The sequence below is a fragment of the Dermacentor andersoni genome, chromosome 11 (genome assembly GCF_023375885.2).
Source record: "Dermacentor andersoni chromosome 11, qqDerAnde1_hic_scaffold, whole genome shotgun sequence".
Lineage (NCBI taxonomy): Eukaryota > Metazoa > Arthropoda > Arachnida > Ixodida > Ixodidae > Dermacentor > Dermacentor andersoni.
This window is the reverse complement of record NC_092824.1, coordinates 49,574,278-49,596,313: the sequence shown is the minus strand read 5'-3', so window position 1 is coordinate 49,596,313 and position 22,036 is coordinate 49,574,278. Positions and strand designations below refer to the sequence as shown.

The 22,036-nt window shown below is 48.0% G+C and overlaps 1 protein-coding gene and 1 non-coding gene across 3 annotated transcripts in view; one reads left to right on the top strand and one right to left on the bottom strand.

Annotated features, from left to right (window-relative positions):
* LOC126517967 (multiple PDZ domain protein-like) overlaps positions 1–22,036 on the top strand; it is a 301,027-nt gene that overhangs the window by 26,488 nt on the left and 252,503 nt on the right. For both annotated transcript variants that reach the window (XM_055064300.2, XM_050167791.3), the window contains exon 6: positions 21,249–21,418. In XM_055064300.2, the coding sequence (XP_054920275.1) occupies positions 21,249–21,418 (170 nt within the window). The remainder of the gene's footprint in view (positions 1–21,248; positions 21,419–22,036) is intronic.
* Positions 3,187–3,259, bottom strand: TRNAT-CGU (transfer RNA threonine (anticodon CGU)). The gene has a single exon. It is a non-coding gene; the product is annotated as a tRNA-Thr (tRNA).

Sequence of the window (22,036 nt, the reverse complement as noted above, 5' to 3'; positions counted from 1 at the left end):
GAGGAATTTGAAATCCCACAGGTAATGCCGGAAGAAGTAAAGAAAGCCTTGGGAGCTATGCAAAGGGGGAAGGCAGCTGGGGAAGATCAGGTAACACCAGATTTGTTGAAGGATGGTGGGCAGATTGTTCTAGAGAAACTGGCCACCCTGTATATGCAATGCCTCATGACCTCAAGCGTACTGGAATCTTGGAAGAACGCCAACATAATCCTAATCCATAAGAAAGGGGACGCCAAGGACTTGAAAAATTATAGACCGATCAGCTTACTGTCACTTGCCTACAAAGTATTTACTAAGGTAATCGCAAATAGAATCAGGAACACCTTAGACTTCTGTCAACCAAAGGAGCAGGCAGGATTCTATAAAGGCTACTCAACAAATGACCATAGTCACACTATCAATCAGGTGATCGAGAAATGTGCGGAATATAACCAACTCTTATATATAGCTTTCATTGCTTACGAGAAAGCGTTTGGTTCAGTCGAAACCTCAGCAGTCATGGAGGCATTGCGGAATCAGGGTGTAGACGATCCGTATGTAGAAATACTGAAAGATATCTATAGCGGCTCCACGGCCACCGCAGTCCTCCATAAAGAAACAAAATCCCAATAAAGAAAGGCATCAGGCAGGGAGATACGATCTCTCCAATGCCATTCACAGCGTGTTTGCAGGATGTATTCAGAGACCTGGATTGCAAAGAATTGGGGATAAGAGTTAATGGAGAATACCTTAGTAACTTGCGATTCGCTGATGATATTGCCTTGCTTAGTAACTCAGGGGACCAATTGCAATGCATGCTCACTGACCTGGAGAGGCAAAGCAGAAGGGTGGGTCTAAAAATTAATCTGCAGAAAACTAAAGTAATGTTTAACAGTCTCGGAAGAAAACAGCAATTTACGATAGGTAGCGAGGCACTGAAAGTGGTAAGGGAATACATCTACTTAGGGCAGGTAGTGACCGCGGATCCGGATCATGAGACTGAAATAATAATAAGAATAAGAATGGGATGGGGTGCATTTGGCAGGCATTCTCAGATCATGAACAGCAGGTTGCCATTATGCCTCAAGAGAAAAGTGTATAAGAGCTGTGTCTTACCAGTGCTCACGTACGGGGCAGAAACCTCGAGGCTTATGAAAAGGGTTCTACTTAAATTGAGGACGATGCAACAAGCTATGGAAAGAAGAATGATGGGTGTAACATTAAGGGATAAGAAAAGAGCAGATTGGGTGAGGGAACAAACGCAAGTTAATGACATCTTAGTTGAAATCAAGAAAAAGAAATGGGCATGGGCAGGACATGTAATGAGGAGGTAATGGTGCCACGGCACTTGCCGAGGCACCAGTGGCTGTGGCCTCCTAATGTAAGGTCCTCGCACCGAATGCTAAATAATGACACAACAGAAAGAAATATGTATCTCACTAATAGTGTGCATTTACATTAGTACCACAACATTTGCCGTGGTATCCAGTGGCTGTGGCATTGTGCTGTTGAGCTTGAGGTCGTGGGTTCAATCCCAGACACAGTGGGTGCATTACGATGGGGAAGAAAGGCAAAAGAATCTCACATACTTAGACTGAGGTACACATTAAAAAGCCCCAGCTAGTCAAAATATTCCCGAGTCCTCCGCTACGGCATGCCTCATAATCATATCGTGGTTTGGCACGTGAAACCCCAGAAGCCATTGTACTTTTCGGTTCAATCAGATCCATGTCTGTGGCTGTCTACGCACTGTGACATATGACTCTGCATAACTTTATGGTGGAAGCACCTTAGCCATTACCAGCAATTCCGTTGTTGGCTGAACTTCTGTGGTGGCTGCAAGTTTTATCGCTCATACAATGCAAGTCATCTGGAATAGTCTATTAATCCCTGCATAACGAGCGTATTGCACTGCATAGTATTGTCTACCGCATGCGCTGCAGCGCATGGTAACACAGACATAAAAAACTTGCTGTAATTTTATGTATTTAGCATAGCAGGCGCCTCGAAGAGAAAAAAAAAAGAAAAAAAATGTGCAGGACAGCGAAGCCTTGTTCCAGCCTCGGCAGTCCCCAACCTTCTACCTCCCGCTTTACATTCCTGTATTTAGGTAAACCCACGCAGGTTGGGCATTGTAATGAATAAGTGGAGGCGCAAACCTGCACGGCCTGCATGGTGCAGCCATCTGGTGCTGCAGAGCTCAACCAAGCACAGCTGAGATTGCAGTAATCAAGTGCATTTTACTTTTCTGCTAGTGTAACTTTTTGGCAGAAACACGATTACGCTGCTGCCGCGAAAATTTTCACCAGCAGCGAAGTAGAATACACTTTGTTACTGCAGTATTTGCTGTGTTTGCCTGGTTGGGCTCTGCGCCACCACGTGGCTGCACCGTGCAGGTCGTTCTACACTCTTGAAAAAGTTTACACCCTTTGGGTGGTATCTTGTCTCACAACAATAATCGTCGTCTGTCTTGCCCGCATTTCCTTTAACGCTGCGAGCCCGGTACTTCCAAGTTGCGTTACGAACGGCTTGCGCTTTATCAGGGTGACACAGCATTCTCGCCAGGAAAGTAGCGAGCGCCGACTTTTCAGGGAAGGAAACTCAAGCAAGGCAGATGGCGATTATTGTGTGGGACAAGATAAGCCCGAAAGGGTGCAAAGTTTTTTGAAGAGTGTAGAAAGCCTCGGATGTCCTCCATAGCAGTGCGCGAGGAGGACATCGACTTACCCTATGTCGTTCACGTTTGCGCCTCTGCTCATACGGTAAAACGCCCAGTCCGCTTGCGTTTACCAGAATACCGGACAGGCCAAAGCTCTATAATCTCAGTTGCTCTCCTGAGGCCTCTGCTTGCTGGCATTTATTTTTCGCAAGCTAAATCATCTTTTAGCACCAAATGGCACAGAAAATGTAAATTCTTTCCCGCCACATGCGCGAATAGCACTCGAGGTCCTTGGGCGGTGGTCACCTCCTTTCCTTCTCGCCCGCTGCTTTCTCTCGCGCGCGTTGTAGCGTCGGCGGAATTCGAAATACGCCCCTTCATCATGGACGAGAAGAAAGGGAACCGAGGGGCCCGATGTTTATTAATCATATCTTAAGAAGCCAGCAAAGACACCAAAAGCAACACAGGGGAAATTACTTGTACTTACTAAATGAATCTTAAAGAAATGATAAATTAATGGAAATGAAAGTGGATGAAAAAAATAAACTGGCCTCAGGTGGGATACGAACCCACGTCTTCGCATTACGCGTGCGATGCTCTCACCAATTGAGCTACCGCGGCGCCGTTTCGTGTACGACCAAGCTTTCATGCTTATATGTCACGTGACTGCTCACGTGCTTCGGTGCGTAGAACTATTCCGGAGATGGGGCGCGTATAGCGATATTTATGGGGCTGCATTTACCCCGAGAGAGAGAGAGAGAGAGCGCGATCTTTTAGCTTGTCTGTATACTCGTATCACGATTCGTGGTGGCTAGCTAGCGCTTTGAGACGCTGTGTTAGACAGCAATGTCTGCCTTCGGAATCTGCACGTATCTTCTGCTAGACACTTCCAAAGGGGGTGACGATGGCCTGTAATGATATTGCATATATATATATATATATATATATATATATATATATATATATATATATATATATATATATATATATATATATATATATATATATATATATATTTTGCGCCGCGTCAGTGTTCTCGCCAAAGGAAAACCATAAGATGGCGTGGCACGTTGATGGCTACGTCGCTATACTGACGCGTTTAACTAGTATAGCCGAGTACAGTATGGTAGGTTACTGCAGTATTAGCTTTGTGTATTTACTACCTGGTCTGAATCTGCGGCACAAGGCGTCGCTACCAGCAAGGGTGCGCCCGCGAGGTGGGCTTTTTTTTTTAGTTTTTTTTTTTCAAGAACGAGCGCGCGCATCCCTTTTATCCCGCAGAGCCGTTCGCGCGAACTGGACTCGACGCTCTTGGCGAATGCTCCGTTCGTTCTTCCCTACCTGACTTTCCCGTTTTCCCTAACCAGCGTGCTTGTGCGTTTCCCTTCGGGCGACGTTTATCGACCCTTCGCGGCGGCTGCGGCTGAACGGGCATGCATAATTGGCGCGCCATTCGATTCTGTCACTTGCCATTTGGTACGACGTCGCTCTGCAGTTGCTGCAACGAACCGTGGGGGGGAGGGGGTGGGAGAAAAAGAACCTCGTTGCACGAATGCGGCCAGAGTACCTGCTACTCCCTCTTCTAGATTTTTCTCTCTTTTTTCTAGTCTCTCTCCCGCATTCATTTTCCTCTCGTTGTTCCTTTGACGCCTTATTTATTTATTTATTGTATCCCCCATGGCTGCGTTTTCTCGTTCTGCCACTAACCCCAGGCAAACACTGCGTCTGATTCGTCCTTTGCTTGACTGTTGCGATCTCAGTGCTGAAGAAGCTTGCGCAGTTCTTTGTATATATCTTCTAGAAGGATATAGTAGTTACCCGAGGCTTCTGTTCGCCACCTTTATTCCCGTCAAAGTTTCTTTCCTTATTTCTGGCGTTCCGCCGTCTCCCCACGTCCGGTCACCTCAGTTATTCGGAATTAATTTCATTTGCTCTTTATCGTTTCCGCCGTTACTTCCGACTGGCCGGACCCTTTCCGAAACTTTCGCGCTCGATGCCATCCCCCCCCCCCCTTTCTTTTTTTGTTTGTCGTCTGCTCCTCCGCGTCGTCTGCTACTTGCGGCGCCCGCGGGCAGCCATCTTGATTACGAACGCCGTTAATTCTCTCGCCGCACCTGCGGCACCCTCGGCCGGCTTTCTGCGGCTGCAGTGGTTTCCTCGCTTTCGGTTGTCTTCGTTTATTCGCGCCCGTCTGCAGCTGCTTCCAGCGTGTGCCGCATTTCGGCGGCGGCGCGAGTGAGAGTCTCTCATTTCCGCAGTTTTTTCCGCCCCGCGGAACCACCACTTTCCGCTCGCGCGTCTCGATCGCAGCGTTTGTTTCAACTTATGCATTTCTTTTTTTTTCCCCCAGCGGCACCCATAGCCGCTTTCTTCCGCAGTTCGTTGTATGGTAGGTCTGTTTCGGAGGCGCGTTTGGTCGAGCTATATAGTTTGTACAAAGGTGCGTGGTTCGGAACAGGCGAGAAAAAAGCAGGTCAACGAGAAGGAGTAGGCACGAACCTGGCGCTGATTGCCAACTGACCTTTTCATCGGGAATAGCGGGGAATAAATTGTTTAGCGTAGCACGTCAAGCCACCACGCGAGTGAGAGCGATCAATATCGACGAGATTCAGGCACAGAGATCAACTAAATTGAGAAATCGTGTTTTCTTTCTTCTGTTTTTTTTTTCTCTTTTTAAGCGAAGTTTCTTTTGCGCACCGATCCGGCGTTTGCAGATATTGACTTGGCTGCTGGGTGCTGCTGCCGCTGTCTTGGAGGATACCTCATGCGCAGAGCAGCGCCGTTAATAACGAGTCGGCCCGTATCACGTGTTTCGCGTAACCGTAACCAAACGTCAAGATTGAACTGGCACATTTCAAACGAGTAATGAGACCAACGGCATATTGTTCGTAGTCGTCCAGAGAAACTCAGGCTACTTTTCGACGTGCGATTAGTTAGCTAATTAGTTACGTCGTAAATGTGTAATCCGCGGTAGCGTGAGTCTCGAGGGGGGGAGTGGGGAGGGGGGGAGGGGGGTCTCCGCGTCCTGCCGTATTGCCCAGTAGGCACGCTGTCGCTATGCCGCAAAACACGTTGCATGAGGTGAATAATTTGTGGCACTTAAATAACCGCTTCACTAAAACTTTGTTTCACATAGATTCCAACATGGACATTGTATCTGCATAATTTATTTGTTCATTTCAGTTTATTCAAAAATAAACTTCATCTTCAACTCAAACCGTGAACGTAACTTAAACTGTTCTTTATTTATTTACTTATTCATTTAAGGTTCATCCTAATGATACGTTTGTGAACGCTGTCCGATTCTTAATAATTATCCCCCTTAATTTCTAAAAGTAATAACTAAGAGTGATCGCTATGTGTGACGGTTGTGGTTACTGTACTACGAACCCAATGTATACTAGCTATCGCGGCCCGTTGAACGAAAGGTAGTGCACAAATAGGCTTCTCCGCATAAAGACCCTTACGGTGGAGAAGCCAGCTTTAAAGGCACTGGTAACGCAACGCACAGGCTTGCTTGCCGAGATGAGGTTTGTATAATGGCAGTCGCTCGCATGTAAAAATTAATACGTGTTGCCTGGTCATATACATCTTATTCGAAAAATTCTCTCTGATTTCACCTTCAGATTCCGGCTTTATTTGTGGGGACTGTGGTCTTTTATTCTTCAAAGATCGAAGGGTCACTGTGCCATTTTCGTTTATAGAATCGACATTCGCTGGCGACACGCGTAACTGTCTTGGCTTGGCTGTGTAGCGCAAGGCCTTCGTGTCGGTGCTCTACGCACCAGATCAGCTGGCGTTGACTTTCCGCAAGTACATCTGGAATTTATTTATTCGTTCGTGTTATTCTATATACAAAATACTGCATAGTCTACAAAGTTGACGCAGTAAGGTCGAAACAAAATGGAAATTGGAGTGTAGTGATCACAAGTATAAAGAAAGATAAAAAGGTAAAACGGCGGTAGGAACACCTCCGTGTGGCTGTTAATAATAGTATAAGAAATTCTATAGAGCTTTTGCAAAATATTTAGCAAATATGACACGCTACTCAGGTAATTTATTCCAGTGCCTAAATGCAACGCCTTTCGCGCAAACCTCTTCGTTATTATTTCTTTTTCTAAGTTGGGACATCCTGTATATCGACGCGAGTTCATGGTTTTATTTTTCCCTTGACCGTTTTTTTCACTGTGTAACCACTCTTACACGATTTCTTACAAAATTACATGTGTCCGAAATTTCTAAAGTGCTGTCGCCCTATTCTATAGCTTAAGAGTCTTATCTAATCAGATTGCTTCCGCGACGCGAATAGTGGGGTGTATGCATGCATTCTCGAACATACGCCATGTCTGATCAGGTTTCGACCATAAACCACTGTGTTCGCCGCCATCTTTGCGCTTTGAGTATTGCTTGTTGTTGCTGGGCAAAAGATTGCTCAATATATATATATATATATATATATATATATATATATATATATGTATAAACTAGCGCTTTCGGCAATTTCATATTCTTCACCGTCACTATACAGGGTGATAATTAGGGGGTGCTTTTTTTACACCGTACATAATTTTTTAAAATCACTTGTGGCATTGAAGTCCTTGAGTTGAATTACTTGTGGCGGACATTGCTCGCAGGAGAAATTGAAATGCTCAATTGAATAATTAACAATAAATTTTGCTATGTAACTTTCTAATTAATTCAAAAAAGTAATCAAATATTTTTAATTGCTTACTTTACGGAACGTATTGCAATTTACGAGTTGTAACCGGTGAGTTCGCGTGGCATATTTACTTGCAGCGAATACTTAAGTGTGTGGCGCCGGTTTCGAGATATGCGCTGTCAAACCAGCGTCAGAAATGCGCTGTTTTTCCGCTTAATTTTTTTGCGATAGCAATTATATGGCCACACCGAGCGGATTTTTGCCGTCGTCGTCGTCGTGATGTTCCGTATAAAGTCCAAGGGCGATAACACCGTCGCCGCGCACCGTATGCTGTATGTGCGAGCGAAAGCGTGCGACGGTGAGCCGACAATCCCAGCTCAAATCTCGCGCGCGCAAGGGAGGAAAGTTGGGAGAAAGCGCGCCGTCTTCCGTCGGGCCCAAGGAACCGGGGGAAGGGGGGGCGGGCTGGGGGCGGGGCGTTGCACTTCAGCAGCAACTGCGCATGACCCCTGCCGCGCGCGGTCGGTATCTTGAAAGCGATCCGCCGACGGCTCCTAGCTTTGCCGGTGCTGTGTTCTCGCCGCTTAGTTATCGTTTGAAGCGATACACAGCACGAAGGTCGCTTCACTCGCTGCTGCTGCCGCTCTTCCTCGCGTCAGCGTTCTGACAGCGAGTGTCCGCGGTCATGAGTGTGATGTGTGCATGTTTGCCTGTGCCTGCTGACACCATGCTTGTTAGTTTAGTTAGTAATTAGCGAGTGCTTACAAGAATGTACGGCCGATAAAACTGCTATCATTACTTATTATGGCTGCCTACTAATTTGCTATCGCAATCAGTGCTTCGCTAAGCTTTCGGGCGAAACTGCTATTTTTGGAAGGGAAGCTTCGTTTTACGCATTGAAGCGCAAGAATAACCGGGATGCCAGTGCATTTTGTTGCCAACTTTGGGAATGAACAAATCGAAACGGGTGTCGCGCTTAAAATTCGTACCAAGTGGATGTGCCTTGCAATATGTGCCGTAAAGTAAGTAATTATAAGGTTAATTAGTGAACTTTCGCTAATTAGTTAATTTTGCATTTCGATTTCTCGTGCGAGTAATGCCCACCGCTTCGAGTAATTCAGCTCAAGCACTACAGTTTACAATGTCTGCCACAAGCAATTTAAAAAAATTCTGTATGATCAAAAAATAAGAAAGAAAAAAACGCCTGCTGTAATAAAACATCACTGTCCCGAGTCCACGGGTCGTTTTTCTGTTGTAGACGTCGTTCGAGCGACCGAAAACTGTACCGCGTGGCCGGCACCCGACGGATTCTCCATGCCCCCTTATATAGCGCTACCGCGGTAAATCCGGGGAAGTCCCGCATGGGGAGCGTTACGCTCCCTCGACGGGTTCCTTCCTGCCGGCGTCGGCTCGCTGGACGCGATGGGGAAATCCCGCCGCTAAGTGTCGGGAGTGCGGAGAAAAAAAATAAAAAAGCGACGCGAACTTTCTCTGTCAGGAGCCCTCTGTAACCGCTTCCGGAACGAACGTCTCTCGTTCATGTGTGTGTTTGACTAGTGGGCGCTTCCACGTGGTTCGTTGTACCGCTGCATAGGCGCATCTCACTCACTCGATCACTCACTCGCCCGGCCGCTCACTCACTGACTTATATATATATATATATATATATATATATATATATATATATATATATATATATATATATATATATATATATACGCACACATATTGCAGCAAGTATGCAGCTTAAAGGCACACTAAATAATAATAATAATAATAATAATAATAATAATAATAATAATAATAATAAGCTTTATTTCCATCAAAACCATGGAGGGGCCGTGGGTAAAAGCTGCTGAATAGCTTGACTAGAGCCCACGGTTCCCTCTACAAGGCAGTACAGGAGCATACATGAAACATATAGGAATCTAACAAAAGACAAACGCAAAATTTGTTCGATTTAATGCATTACAAGGAAATCAATATTAAAATTGTTCAAAGACATAACATATGTGGCGCAGTTCGCGAACTGTAGTACGACCTAAATCAATTTCACATTTATTCAGATTATTAAGAAGTTTAGGCAAAATATACGATAGTGTACCCATAGAATAGTTAGCACGGGGAGTGAACACCTTCCAGTATTCAGACTGGCGTATAGTATAGGATGTGGGCTTTATTTTCAGCTTGGCTAGGTTGCGAAAAAAAAATTGCGATTTTCTTTTAATTCGCGCTTAAAGGCAACGATTAGTCTATAGCTGCATAATTTCCAGACAGGCATTATATCTGCTTTAATGAACAGAGTATGTGTATGAGCATTGTAAATGAATATATTAAGCCGAGATCGGTGGATTATCTATATAGAAATCTGTCATCGTTTTGTGTGTGTGCCAATATATCAGTTTGTTGCGGAGAAAATTACCGCCTAAAGTCCCGTTATATATGTACTGCTTCTTAATTTGAACCGATCGCGTCAAGAATCAAGATGGAGGTGCTGTTGATGGAGGTGCTGTGCTGGTATGCCGCTGTTGCGTCATTTGGGAACACTTCCTTTAGCTCTTCGTACGACGCGTACTACTTGGCGGCTGCAGGCGTTCGCACGCAGGCACCCACGCACTCACAGAAAGAGAGACTAGACTTGTGCATGTTACAGCAAAACAGTAACCGATTACAATTACTTCATCGAAAAATGTAATTGATTGTAGTTACCAATTGCTGCCTCATGAATGTAATTGAAGAATTACTGAATAGTAATCGATTACTTCTACGTTACTTTCCTACGAACTTTTATTAGCATTAGAGAGTTTTAGATTAGGGGACGCAAGCGGCTTGCGTCCCCTAATCTAAAACTCTCTAATGCTATGCCTGACCATGGCGGAGGTCAGACCTGCGACGCGGCAGAGGGTCTCTGGATTCGGACAGGCAGCCATTGGAAACTGTACCTGGCAGTGTTCCACACGCGGACCTTCTCTAGCGAGGCTAGCTTACCAGGGCTCGTTGAAGAAGTATCAGGCATTGCCCGAGATATTATTGGCTTTAGTCAAGTTAGAAGAACTAGTGAGGCTTATACAGTGCTGACCATTGCAACAGCCAGTCCTCTGCTACAGAGGTCTTTCGCAGAAAAGAGAATACGAGGTAGGGTTTCTAATTCATAATGACATAGTGGGCAACATTTCTGAATTCTACAACATTAATGAGATAGCAGCAGTTATCGTATTAAAGCTAAACAGGAGATATAGAATAAAGGTATAGTACAATCATATGCTCCGGCCTCCAGTCATGATGGTGAAGAAATAGAACAGTTTTATTAAGATGTTGAATTAGCAGTGATAAATGTGGAAACTCAAGCATACTGCAGTCATGGGCGACTTCAACGCAGAAGTGGGGGAAAAGCAGGCTCGGGAATGAGCAATTGACAACTAAAGCATCGATTCAAGGAATAGTAGAGATGTTGGTAGGATTCGCGCAAAGGAATAGACTCCGAAAATGAATACCTTCTTTAGGAAGCGCAGTAACAGGAAGTGGGCCTGGAAAAGCCTTACCGGAGAAACAAGAAGTGTAACAGATTTCATACTCTGCCTATATCCCGGCGTAGCGCAGGATGTAGATGTATTAGGTAGAGCAAAGGGCAGTGATCATAGGTTAGTCAGATCTAGGATTGTTCTCTGTTTGAATAGAGAAAGAACGCAGTGTACCAAGAGTGCGCACATATTGGTGCACCATTGTGCGACATGTGAAATTTTTCGTTCGACCGCACGCGTGCGACAGGTGTGCGGTGCGGCGTGCGGCTCGATCGTAAATCGGCCTTTAGAGACCACGCAGTCAATCACTGAGGCCCGTCGAATTGCAGCAATGAATGTGCCGCATTTGGACCGTGAGACACGTATGTCCAGAGTCTAGGGATTTTTTTTGTCGGCAACCATTAGAGCATCTAATGCGGTATGTACGGAGTAGAAGGCGCCGGTAATTGCAGGTACAGATGTAGAGGAGATATTCGATACATTTATCGCACTCGCAGCGGTCGCATGAAAATGTACCACCCATCGCAATGAAAAACGAATAGGGCTTTCCGAACGCCACATCCAGCCACAAGCGACGCAGTTAGGTTGTATCGCAGTGGGAGATGCCTCAATTTGTATAGCTGAAGCTTCAGGGAAGAGTCGAGAGGTTGTAGAAATAACGTTAGGTTAGAGCTAACGTCGTCTTCGACTGCACATGGTGTCGATAAAGTATAGTTTGTGCGGCAGGCACCACGAGAAACGGATGAAGTACCCTAAACGACTTCGTTAAAAAAACAAAAGTCTGCGTTTCGTATGAAAGGCGGAAGAGCATCGATTGCGATAGCAAATTATTAGGGAGCTATACGAAGTAAGCATAGTTTCTGCCGTATAAACTTGTGGACATTCGGTTACTAACTAAATTAACAAGCACGGTGTGACGCGCAGGCGAACATGAACACAACCCACCTGATGACTGCGGTTTCAAAAAGCAGGCGTGAAGAAGCGCGGCAGCAACAGCGAGCGAATGCTGTCTCTTGTGCTGCCTCTCGCTTCAACGCGAACTAAGCGGCGAAAACACAGCACACACGAAGTTATCAGCCCTCGGCGCAGCTAGACTGTGTCCCCATCGCAGATCGCTTTCAAGATAGGGACCGCGCTATACGCAGCCGCAGCTGGAGTAGAACGCCCCCTTAGCCCCCCCCCCCCCCCCTTTCTTGCTGCCTTGCGCGCGATGGAAGACGACGCGCTTCCTTCCCGCCTTCGCCCCTTGCGCGCGCGGGATCGAGCCACCGTCATCGGCTCAGTCTCGTACGCTTTCACTTGCACACACAGCATACAGCATGCGGCGACGATGTTATCGCACTTGGACTTTATGCGGAACATAACGGCGACGGCGGAGTGTCCTTATAATTGCTAGCGCAATAAAAACTACTAAAATAAGTGCCCAGCTGGTAGTTATTGTCCTCGGTGTATAAACAGTACCAATTATTTTCCTGCGTTCTTGTCTTTAAAAAAATTATCGTTTGTTTCGTTTGCTCATATTTCACGGCAAGGTCACCTTTATTGGATACCTGTTGCTCGATAAAACAGTTCGCGTTTTTTATTAGCCTGGTTTGTCGAGAAAGAGAGATAACAACAAACAAGAACCGTTCCATACGCACTTCGCCATCGAAGAAGCTCGAGCTGCTGCAAAGACCTCGGCAGCTGTCGACCAGGCAAGGTTAGGACAAATAGGCGAGCAACTAATGTCGCGATTTTAGAGCGATGCGGACAAGGAGAGAGATAGAAAAAAAGAGAGAGAAAGAAATAAAGAAAGGAAAAGAAAAAAAAAGGAGTAATCGTGTTGCGCAATTTGAGCGAGAAGAAAGCAACGGAAAGCGCAAAAAAGTTATTTCAAAGGAAGAGTAATAAGGAAAAAAAACGCGGCTCATTGTAAAGAAGAAACGTAAAGCGGTGAGAGTGCCTTTCCGTATTTTGCTTCTTTTTCAGGGGTAAATTCGTGATTTTTGTTTTTTCAACGCCGGTCGGGCGGAATGACAGCACTGCACAGTGGACACCGCGCGGAGCGCCGGGTTGCAGTACGCACTCGGTGGGCCCCCTACAGAGAACATGCCGAGTACTTGTCGCTGCGGCGCGACAGATGACTCTCTAAGGACACCCTTCGTCCCCTTTTCCCTTCGTCCCCTTCGTCCCCTTTCCCTTCGTCCCTTTTCCCTTCGTCCAGTGTGGCTCTCTCTCTCGCACAGCAGCGCCGTCCGCGCCACATGTCGCATCGGCCGCGAGAGGTTTTGCTGGTAGTTCCTCCTCAAGCCTGGCTCGCCTTGTGGCCACGAAGGGCAGAAATGGACGGCCGTGCATGGTTGGGGGGATTCGGGGACATTAAGCGTCCCTGCTGTGAGGAAACGCGGGGAAACGTTTTGGGGAAGTTGGGTGCGGTTTACCGTATACACTCTGTTTCCGCGGCAGGTACGCAACAGAAGATCACGCACGCACGCACGTGTTTGAGTGCCTCTGCAGAGGCGTTCAAACGCATAGCCACGTGTTTGTTCACGTACCAGTTCTGTCTTCTTGAACGGGAGGGTCGTGCGATCTGTACGCCCTCTGAATGGAAGCCGTTAGGTCGGTCTGCTTTCTTGCCGCGGTACGAGCTTCACAAAAATGGCAGCGATGACTCTTTCCTTCTCCACGAGCAATGGTCGTATACCCGAACCGGCTTCAATCAAACGGGCGATATCAGTATATGGACCGTATGCTGCTCTAACGTGCGCTATGAGTAAAACAACGGGTAAGGCTGATAATCGCAGGGTGCACATACGTTTTTCCTGACGCTCGCCGTTGCTGCGGGCGCTTCGTCGATAACTTTCTTGCCTTTATATTATCCGCTCTCGTTAAAGGTATTCCTTTAAGTCAACTATACAAAGGTGGAGGACGTTTCGAAAGAGGTCAGCTCGACAGCGTTCACGACGCCCTCCTTAACCCTGAATACAAGCTTAATTCAAACATGCTGAATGTGAGTGATCACGTCGCCTATTTTCAGGAAAGTTGTTTATTCATTTTTTTAAAGACAGTGTCTTATTACCAAGCTACGTATAGCCCCACTTTTCCGTCCCAGGTGTGCGTGTTTCTAGCCTCTTTCGTGGGCCGATCTTGTAGGTATGGGCAGTGTTACAACTGTGGGCCTTTGCCGTATATAGTGGCCTAAAAATGTGGGCCGACCCCGAAGATTAGCACTACGAAAGCAGCTTAGCACTACGAAAGTGCTAAGCTGCTCCTGCCCCCCAACTCGCTCAAGAAGACATTATCTTTGATCGGCGTCAACTGGAGGTTCAGTAACCTTCCACCTCATCTCTCCCCCCTCCCCCATCTTTGTTGCCTCGTGCCTACACAACCACGGTACAAGAACGGACGTTTGAGCTTGTTGGCACTGCGTCCGAGCCAGTAAGAGTGCAAACACTAGGGATACCTGGATACAGAGTAGCATCAGTACGGGGCGGGCTTAGTGCGGTCTCGGCAAACATAACGACTGGCTCGAAGAACACAGTCACGACGCTGCAATAAATGCACGAAGCGTGGCTTTGAGCCCACTGCGAAACAGATGACTGCTCCCCGCTGTTTGTCCAGCGATTCGTTCTCCCTTATAGTTATCGACTCACGCGCGCTGTATTTGAAGAGGGGTGGGCATCTTGCAGAACCTTTTCCCTTTAGCTTTCGTCGCGAAAGAGCTCACATGTCAGGGAAACGCGCGCAGATAGTTGTCTGTAACGTTCTGCGGTGTGCCGTTCCCGCTGTTGTTCCGTTGCGTTTTCGCGCGCAGAGTTCCCCCTAGTGAATGTTTAGTAAGGATCGCCGCAGCAGCAGCGTGGCGCTCTCCGGTTATCGTCGAAACCATTGCACGCGCCATTTCCCTTCTCCATACTACGCATGGATGATCTTTACGACTTGCGACCGCCGTCTCGGAGGTCGCATCGCCGCTCTGCTCGGGTTTCGCTCGCCGCCCGGGAGGAGGCGCTCCGACACTTTGGCGCAGATGGGGGAAAAACGTGAGCTGGGGAAAGGGTGGAGGGGGGGTAGGGAATAAGGGATCGAAGCGGCGGTCCCCGCCCTTCCGCGCTTCGGCCGAAAGGACGATGTCGCGCGGCCTTTTGTGTTTTATCTGGCCGTTAGCTGGCTTTTTCGCCTCCTCTCCCCCCTTCGCATCCTGCCGCGTCGTCCCGATTTTCATAACCTTCTCGTTGGCTCGTTTTTCTCCCCATTGCGGGAGAAGCGCGTTTTGTTCTTTTGCGCTCTTGGCGTTGCTAGACGTTAAAGAGCCCGCTAGTTTGGCCGGCAGCGCTGACCGACTCGAGGCCGCTAACTGTACGACGATGAAAGGGTAGCGGGAGTGCCGGTGTTTTGCCAGTGAATGGCTATTTCGCGGGGGTGGGGCAAAAAAATTTCCCCGGCCGATCGGCGAAACCCGCGACCTTAAGCGGCCGATATAAGGGAAAAATTGCAAGGGACAGCCTCGAGAGGGTCTTCCCCCCCTTTCCCTTCCCATTTGTCCCGACTTCACTTCCACCTCGGCCTCGCCTACCTTCTTTCGTCCGTATGCGGCGCCCTCCGGTGGCGGCGCCGGGAAAAGGGCGGCGCGCGAACGCGTTTTGTTGTTGTTTGCGTTTTTTTCCCCCCATCTCGTAAACCTTTCCCACCGTCGCTGGCCAGGCCAGGTTCGCGCTAGCGACCCCGCAGCCGCCGCCGCTCCGCCCGACCATCGTGGAGAGAGGCACGCCCGCGCTTTCTCGCCGCTGCGGTCGGTGCGCCTTCGCGAGAGTCCGCGGCTCGCTCCACTTTGCCCCGTGTGCGCGGTCGGTCCGTCTCACCTCCGTGGCGTTTCGCGCGAACGCATCCTAGGGCGGCTAGTGCTCTCGTCTTCAGGGCGCCATCGAGACAGACAGACTGCTGCAAGAAAGCCGTCGCGAGAGATATATATATATACAAAAAAAGAAGGAAGTGCCTGCGCCGCCGACGCATCTCCGGACACCGCACGCGTGCGGGCGAAACCACACACACTGCGGCTGGATCCGCGGCAGGGAGCGGCGGACGAAGGAGCGTGCTCGTCGTTCGTTCTCCCGCGGAAGTCGTCCCGGTGCTTCGCCGCTTCCCAGCGTGGCGGCGGCCCGCCGCCGTGAGTGGGCCGAACGCGGCCGTTTCTCAACAGCGGGCCCGACCACTACCGCATCGCGCGTTCGCCGCGCGCTATGAGTCCGCCGCGGCCGGCCCTCGGGTGTCGTAACAGCCGGGCCGGCCCGGAGCGCAGGCAAAGCGGCCGCAGACCAAGCAACAGCAGCAGCAGCGGCGGCAACAACGTCGGACGAGGTCGGCGCTGCCACTATTACGCCGCTGGGTCGACGGCGACGCCCGCAAATAGCAGCCGCCGAACGTCAACATCGCCGCCGCGGCGCGCCCAGGAGCGCGGCGCGCCTGGAGCCGTGGCCGGCAGCTCGCCGAGGCGTCTGTTGCTCGCCCGTCGTCGCCTGACCATCCGGCCGTCTGCTCCGGTGGTGTTGGTGGCCTCTACTGCGCCGTCGTTTCGTCTGCCTGCCGCGTCCGCTATGGCCTGGTGGTGTCCAGCGCATCCGTCGTGCGGTGCGGAACCGTGCTCGCTGCTACCGTCGGTCGCGCGGTACGTTGCCCACCGTTGTTGATGGGCCTGGAACCGAACAGGTGGGCTTTTGCACGAGTAGCGTCCCACTGCTGCGATGCCGAGTTGAAGAAGGAACGGCAACGTTTCTTGAGCCGTGGTCGTCCTGCGCTCTCTGGACTGTTGGACACCGCTTCTCGTATCGACGCTCCCAAGTGCAACCAAGTGGTCGACGTGCAGGTTGACAAACTGTTTGAGGTGGTTTATTTTGAATTTGGTGCGCCCTCGTAAAAAAACAATTTAAAAATGTCACTAGCCAGGTGTAGTGAGCATCGTACTTCACCTCGAGCACTTCTCCATGGAGGGGCCTGTCGAGTGTGACTAACGGAAATCATCGGCGTCCATGGACGCATGAAGGCACCAACTTGAGCTGCTCAGGAAACGGGAAAATTCTCACGCTGAGGACTTTAAGGGGAGAAAACGAAAAAAAATGAATCGGCAGTTCTAACGCAAGCACTAGTTTGAGACCGTTACCGTCACCCCGCCCTCGGCCCCTCTCGAAGACATATCTCGCAACTGTTTCACGTAGTCTGCTTCCAGAAGCCGTCGGTGCACAGCACATCTTTATCTTATCAGCGACATCCTACAACGAAAAAAAATATATATATAGATATAAAAAAGGAAGACAACATCATATCGTTTTTGCGGTCAATCGCCGAAGACTCGCCGTCAGTTATCGAAAGGCCGTCGTCTCGTTCGCCGTTGCCTGCAGACAATGCGAGAAGCGTATTGTATTGTTCCCGTACGTCTGGCCGAGAGGTGTTCGTGCATCGCGTTGGGCGTGTAACGTTCCGCGCGGCTCCGAATCGCGCGTCTGCTCCACCGTTCGAGGTGGTTCCGTGTGAACAGTGCGCCGGACTAGGTCGTCAAAGACGCTGGCGAGGAACTGCGTCGACGTCCGAGCGCCGCGTCCGGCGGAGACGTGGACGTTCTTCGGCGCGGCCAGGATGGTGCGTGCCGGCGGAGGCTCTATTATCGTGGACGGCTGCGGCAGTGAAGGCGCCCGCGCAACGCCGTTGGTGACGGGATCCGGACTGATTGGACACGCGTGGCCGGCGATCCCGGACCCGCACCAATCTCGACTCGGGATGAGTGCCCGCGCACTGGCGACGACGATCAGGGTGCCGTCGCACTCGCGTAGCCTACGCCTTTGCCGGCTGTCCTCGTGAATGAAGTCCGCGTAGTTGTGCATCGTTCCCTGCTTGTGTGTCCGTGTTCTGTTCTTTTTTTTTTTTTTTACTCAAAATGTGATTTACCTCAACATGTGCAAGAGCCCTCGGAGATCAGGAGAGCATCACCGAGAATAGGTGGGTGGGAGCAGCAGTTCTGGTCCCTTGATGTATAGTCGAAGGGAAATTTGATTTCTCGTCGTCGTAATTTGTTTCCTTTTAGTGTTGCATCCTTTTCTTTGCCACGAATACACGATCGAAAAGGTTGAGCTTTGGCTCCTATGCTAGAAAATGGGCGGGTGGCAGGGCCATTAAAAGAAGCCCTGAACCACTTTTCGAACATAGTAAGAAAGTGGTGCCGATCTTTAGATGAGGCTCCTGTGAACATGTGAGCCAAATATCATTGCCCTGCATGCAGCTGGGAATTTATGATCTTGTGTCAAAAACGGGAAGAAGGGGGGCCCCATCTCAGTCCTGATATTACACGAAGAACGTGTATGAAGTTGGTCAGTTTAGCCCTAAGCGCAGTAACATGTTTGGTCCAAGAAACACTGCGGTCTACTATCACGGCAAGATATCTCTGGTGGGTGACTAAAGGGAGCGCCCTTCCGTCGACAACGATTAGATAATGTGACATTGATTTGCACGTGAATGCCATGACTGCACACTTAGTTGCTGAGAGTTGCAGGCCTCTCTTCTTGCTTGCTCTCTTCTTTGCAATGTTCTCATGCAGCCATGCTGCAAGCAGCCAAGCCCACCAACAGTTGGCTAATTGCGTGATCGCAAGAACATTCTCCATAATACTGTAATTGTTAAAGGGACACTAAAGTGAAAAATGATTATTCTGTATCAGTAAATTACCGTTCTACAACACCAAAACACCACTCTTACAACAATAAGACGTTTGGTAAGCCAGAAAACGCGCAAGAATTAAATACGGGTGGCGACGCCTACTTAAGTTCCCGCATCTGGGGGCTGTGACGTCTTGGATTTTGATGGCATCTTCTAGGGCCTACTAATTGCATATAGCGGTACAGATTGACTACATTGTGTTCTAAAGGAACCAAATATTAAACATAGAAAATTTCGAGAACCTTTATTAAGCCAACGCGGCCCAAATGCGAAAACATACTTTGGGATCCCTGACGTCACGCTGATGTACCGGCGCTGGGGTTTCGGCGCGAAATTCAAATACTGATACTTGGACCTTCATTTTCTCATCGAATAATCAAACTATTTTTTTAAGTGACTGCCTGCAGGGTTCTCAAACAATGCTTCATTAGTCTAAACAGATTTATTGTTTCGCTTTAGTGTCCCTTTAAGTCTTTAGTTAAATAAATGAAGAATACATATGTCTGCGATGTCAAAAAGACCAGAAAGAGTATTACATCTTTGCACTTCACGTCTACACATGCCGGTTCTGCGTAACTTCATTTTCTGAGTATAGCCTCTGAAATTGCACCAGCATGCATAGTCCTCTCGTTGGCGAGTCCATCAGACAACCACATGCACTGATTGGTCTCTGTAAGTGGTGTAGCTCCAGGCACCCGAGCGGTTATCTTGCCCCGAAAAAGTGCCACACATGCCTGAACTAGTATTTTTAGTAAACTTTACCTGAATCAGAAGCAGTGTGTTAAAGAAAAAACAAAAAATGAAAGAAGAAAGCCTTTGGTCAGGGCTTTGCCCCCTTGCATACCTTCCAGAACACTAGCGGAGACAAAAGGAGAGGGAAAGCCATGAACAGTATGATAACTACCTCTAACTCCACCTATATTTGAAGGATTTGAAAAATGTTTGTGGAAGGAGATTTGTGAGGCGATGTCCTTTAATAGTTAGGCCATTCTATGATTAGTTAATAAAGTGTTTCAGGGCTCGTTTAACCAAAAGAAAAAAAGCCTTGACTGATCTATGTAAACTCTTAGAAGGCATGGCTCAAAAGCTGCGTCACCTGAGAAGAGCCCTTAAGGCCGTCAAACATTTCCATATGTAATCTTTAGCTCATGCTGGATGGAATCCTCACAGGGATCTAACAACTACTCAAGTCTACATGAAGACTCGGAAACATTGAGAAGGCTCTCTGCCAGGCCGCTGTGTTGCCCACCCACTCTACAAAGGTTCATTTAAAGTTTGGTAAATGATCTTAACACATGCTCTTGTGCATGTACAGGGTGTGCAATGAACTTGAGAATGTGGCTTTTAATCGTCATACCCATTATTAACATTCTCATTCTATTTGCGTGGTGCCTAACTACTACTTTGCCATCCCTTCTGTAATTTATCTAGCACATTATTTCCAAGGTAGCAGCTTCCAGTGTAACTCGGGTGATGAAGCCATGCACTATTGTAGCTGCCCTGCATGCCGACCTTGAGGGTGTGGAGATTGCCACTTTCTTGAACATTGCGAAATCCTTTGTTTTTGTGATGAGAAAAGTGTTCCTGGCCAATTATCATCTGTGAATGCGGAACAACAAGCAGTGCTAGTGGTCAGACGTCATTCAAGCATCTCCAGCAGATAAAAGCCGCCATATGTGAGAACCCTGACAGGTATACAGCAGGCACATACACTTGGGCGACAGGCAGAAACTAATATATGGGATCTTATTTCGGAGGAGTAAGGTATATTTTGAGCAAGAAAACCTGGTGAAATACCTGCAAACATTTACAATTTTATCGTCAAATGTCTGATTTCTAGAGATTGTTGTATTGATGCCCATAACGTTACGATTTTTTATTTGCATCTTCTTTTGGGCTAAACTCACCTCAACAGCATGTAAATATATAGTCGCCAAACAATTTTTCAAGGCCTTAGTTTCTGGACACATTGAATTATTCTGGCCTACCGGCAGCAGTGCCACCACTGAAATTGCAGGAGAAAGTTGGCTCCCATTACATGGACATTTCACGAATAAACATAATCAACATTTCCATTTCTTTTGTGATGCGAATCGTTTTTTGATGGCAATATAGAGAAGCGTCCCTACAGAACAGAAACAGGTAACTTTTTTTTTAATGAACTGTGTGTCTTGACTGATGAAACAATGTTCAGTATTTTTCACAAAGCTTTAGTAGTTCCTGGCTTCGGCGGTAGCATATTTTGCATTTTAAGTTTGGCAGGTCTGCAATGGAATACAGGAAACACAATGATTAATATAATAAACAAGATAAAACTTTACTGAATCAATAAAACTGGGCGAGAAATACACAGACTACAGTTTGAAGACATGCAGGAACTAATAGAGAGGGAATGTGATGACACGAGGGAGTAGTTACATTACTCTATTACACGCTTCAGAACAGAACTGAAAGAGCACTGGTTCATCAAGAGGTAGTCTTATGTGCTTCTTAACCTGAGAAACTGAATACTTTCCGAGTGCAGGCCATCTCAAAAACGTCTGCGAAAGATGTATGCAGCACGTTTTCAACACCGTTATTTTCCTCAGTGTTAGTGATCCTGAGACATTGTGTCGGTGTGTACTGTTATAGAAGTAACACCCGAAGATAATGAACACTGAGGTCAGCAGTGTCAAGTAGTTGACATTTGCATGTCTCGCGGAGACTTGCGTCCTGCTTGAGCCTCAACCAAGCGTGATGTGTCACACAGGGATGGACGCCTCGAAGAAGGAGACCAGATCCTGGCGATAGACGGCCAGCCACTGGACAGCAACATCTCACACCAGCAGGCCATTGGCATCCTCCAACAGGCGAGGGGAACAGTGCAACTTGTCCTCGCCAGGGGGACACCTGTCAGTGCCACACCACCTGCCCCTCAGGGTAAGTGCAGACGCTACAGAAACGTGCAGGTCCAACACAGCGTTAGAATCTAAGTGGCACGAAATTTGTTTGAGGTAGCGAGGTAGCAGTAGCATAGCGGGTGTCATGATCACAGCCTCATCGCGTGTAATTTAGCTGCCTGCGCTGCAGTGACAAAGGCAATGTGTGGTGCTGGTTGATGGAAGAATGTCGGTGAGAGGTATATGCAAATAGAAGTACGACACACATGTAAATACATTCAAGGCATTAAAAGAAAGGTGTGCAGTCATTGTTGCATTCCACCAATGCTAACGTATGGGGCAGAAACACGGAGGTTAACAAAGCAGCTCAAGAACAAGTTAAGGATTGTGCAAAGAGCGATGGAACGAAAAATGTGTAGCTCAGCGTTAAGAGACAGCAAGAGAGCGGTATGGATCAGAGAGCAAACGGGGATAGCCGATATTCTAGTTGACGTTAAAAGAAAAGGAAGGGAGCTGGGCAGGCCATGGCCATGTGTTGGGCAGATAATCGGTGGACCATTATAGGGTTGCAGAAAGGGTGCCAAGGGAAGGGAAGTGCAGTTGAGAACGGCAGAAAATTAGGTGGGTGGTAAAAATAAGGAAATTTGCAGGTGCCAAG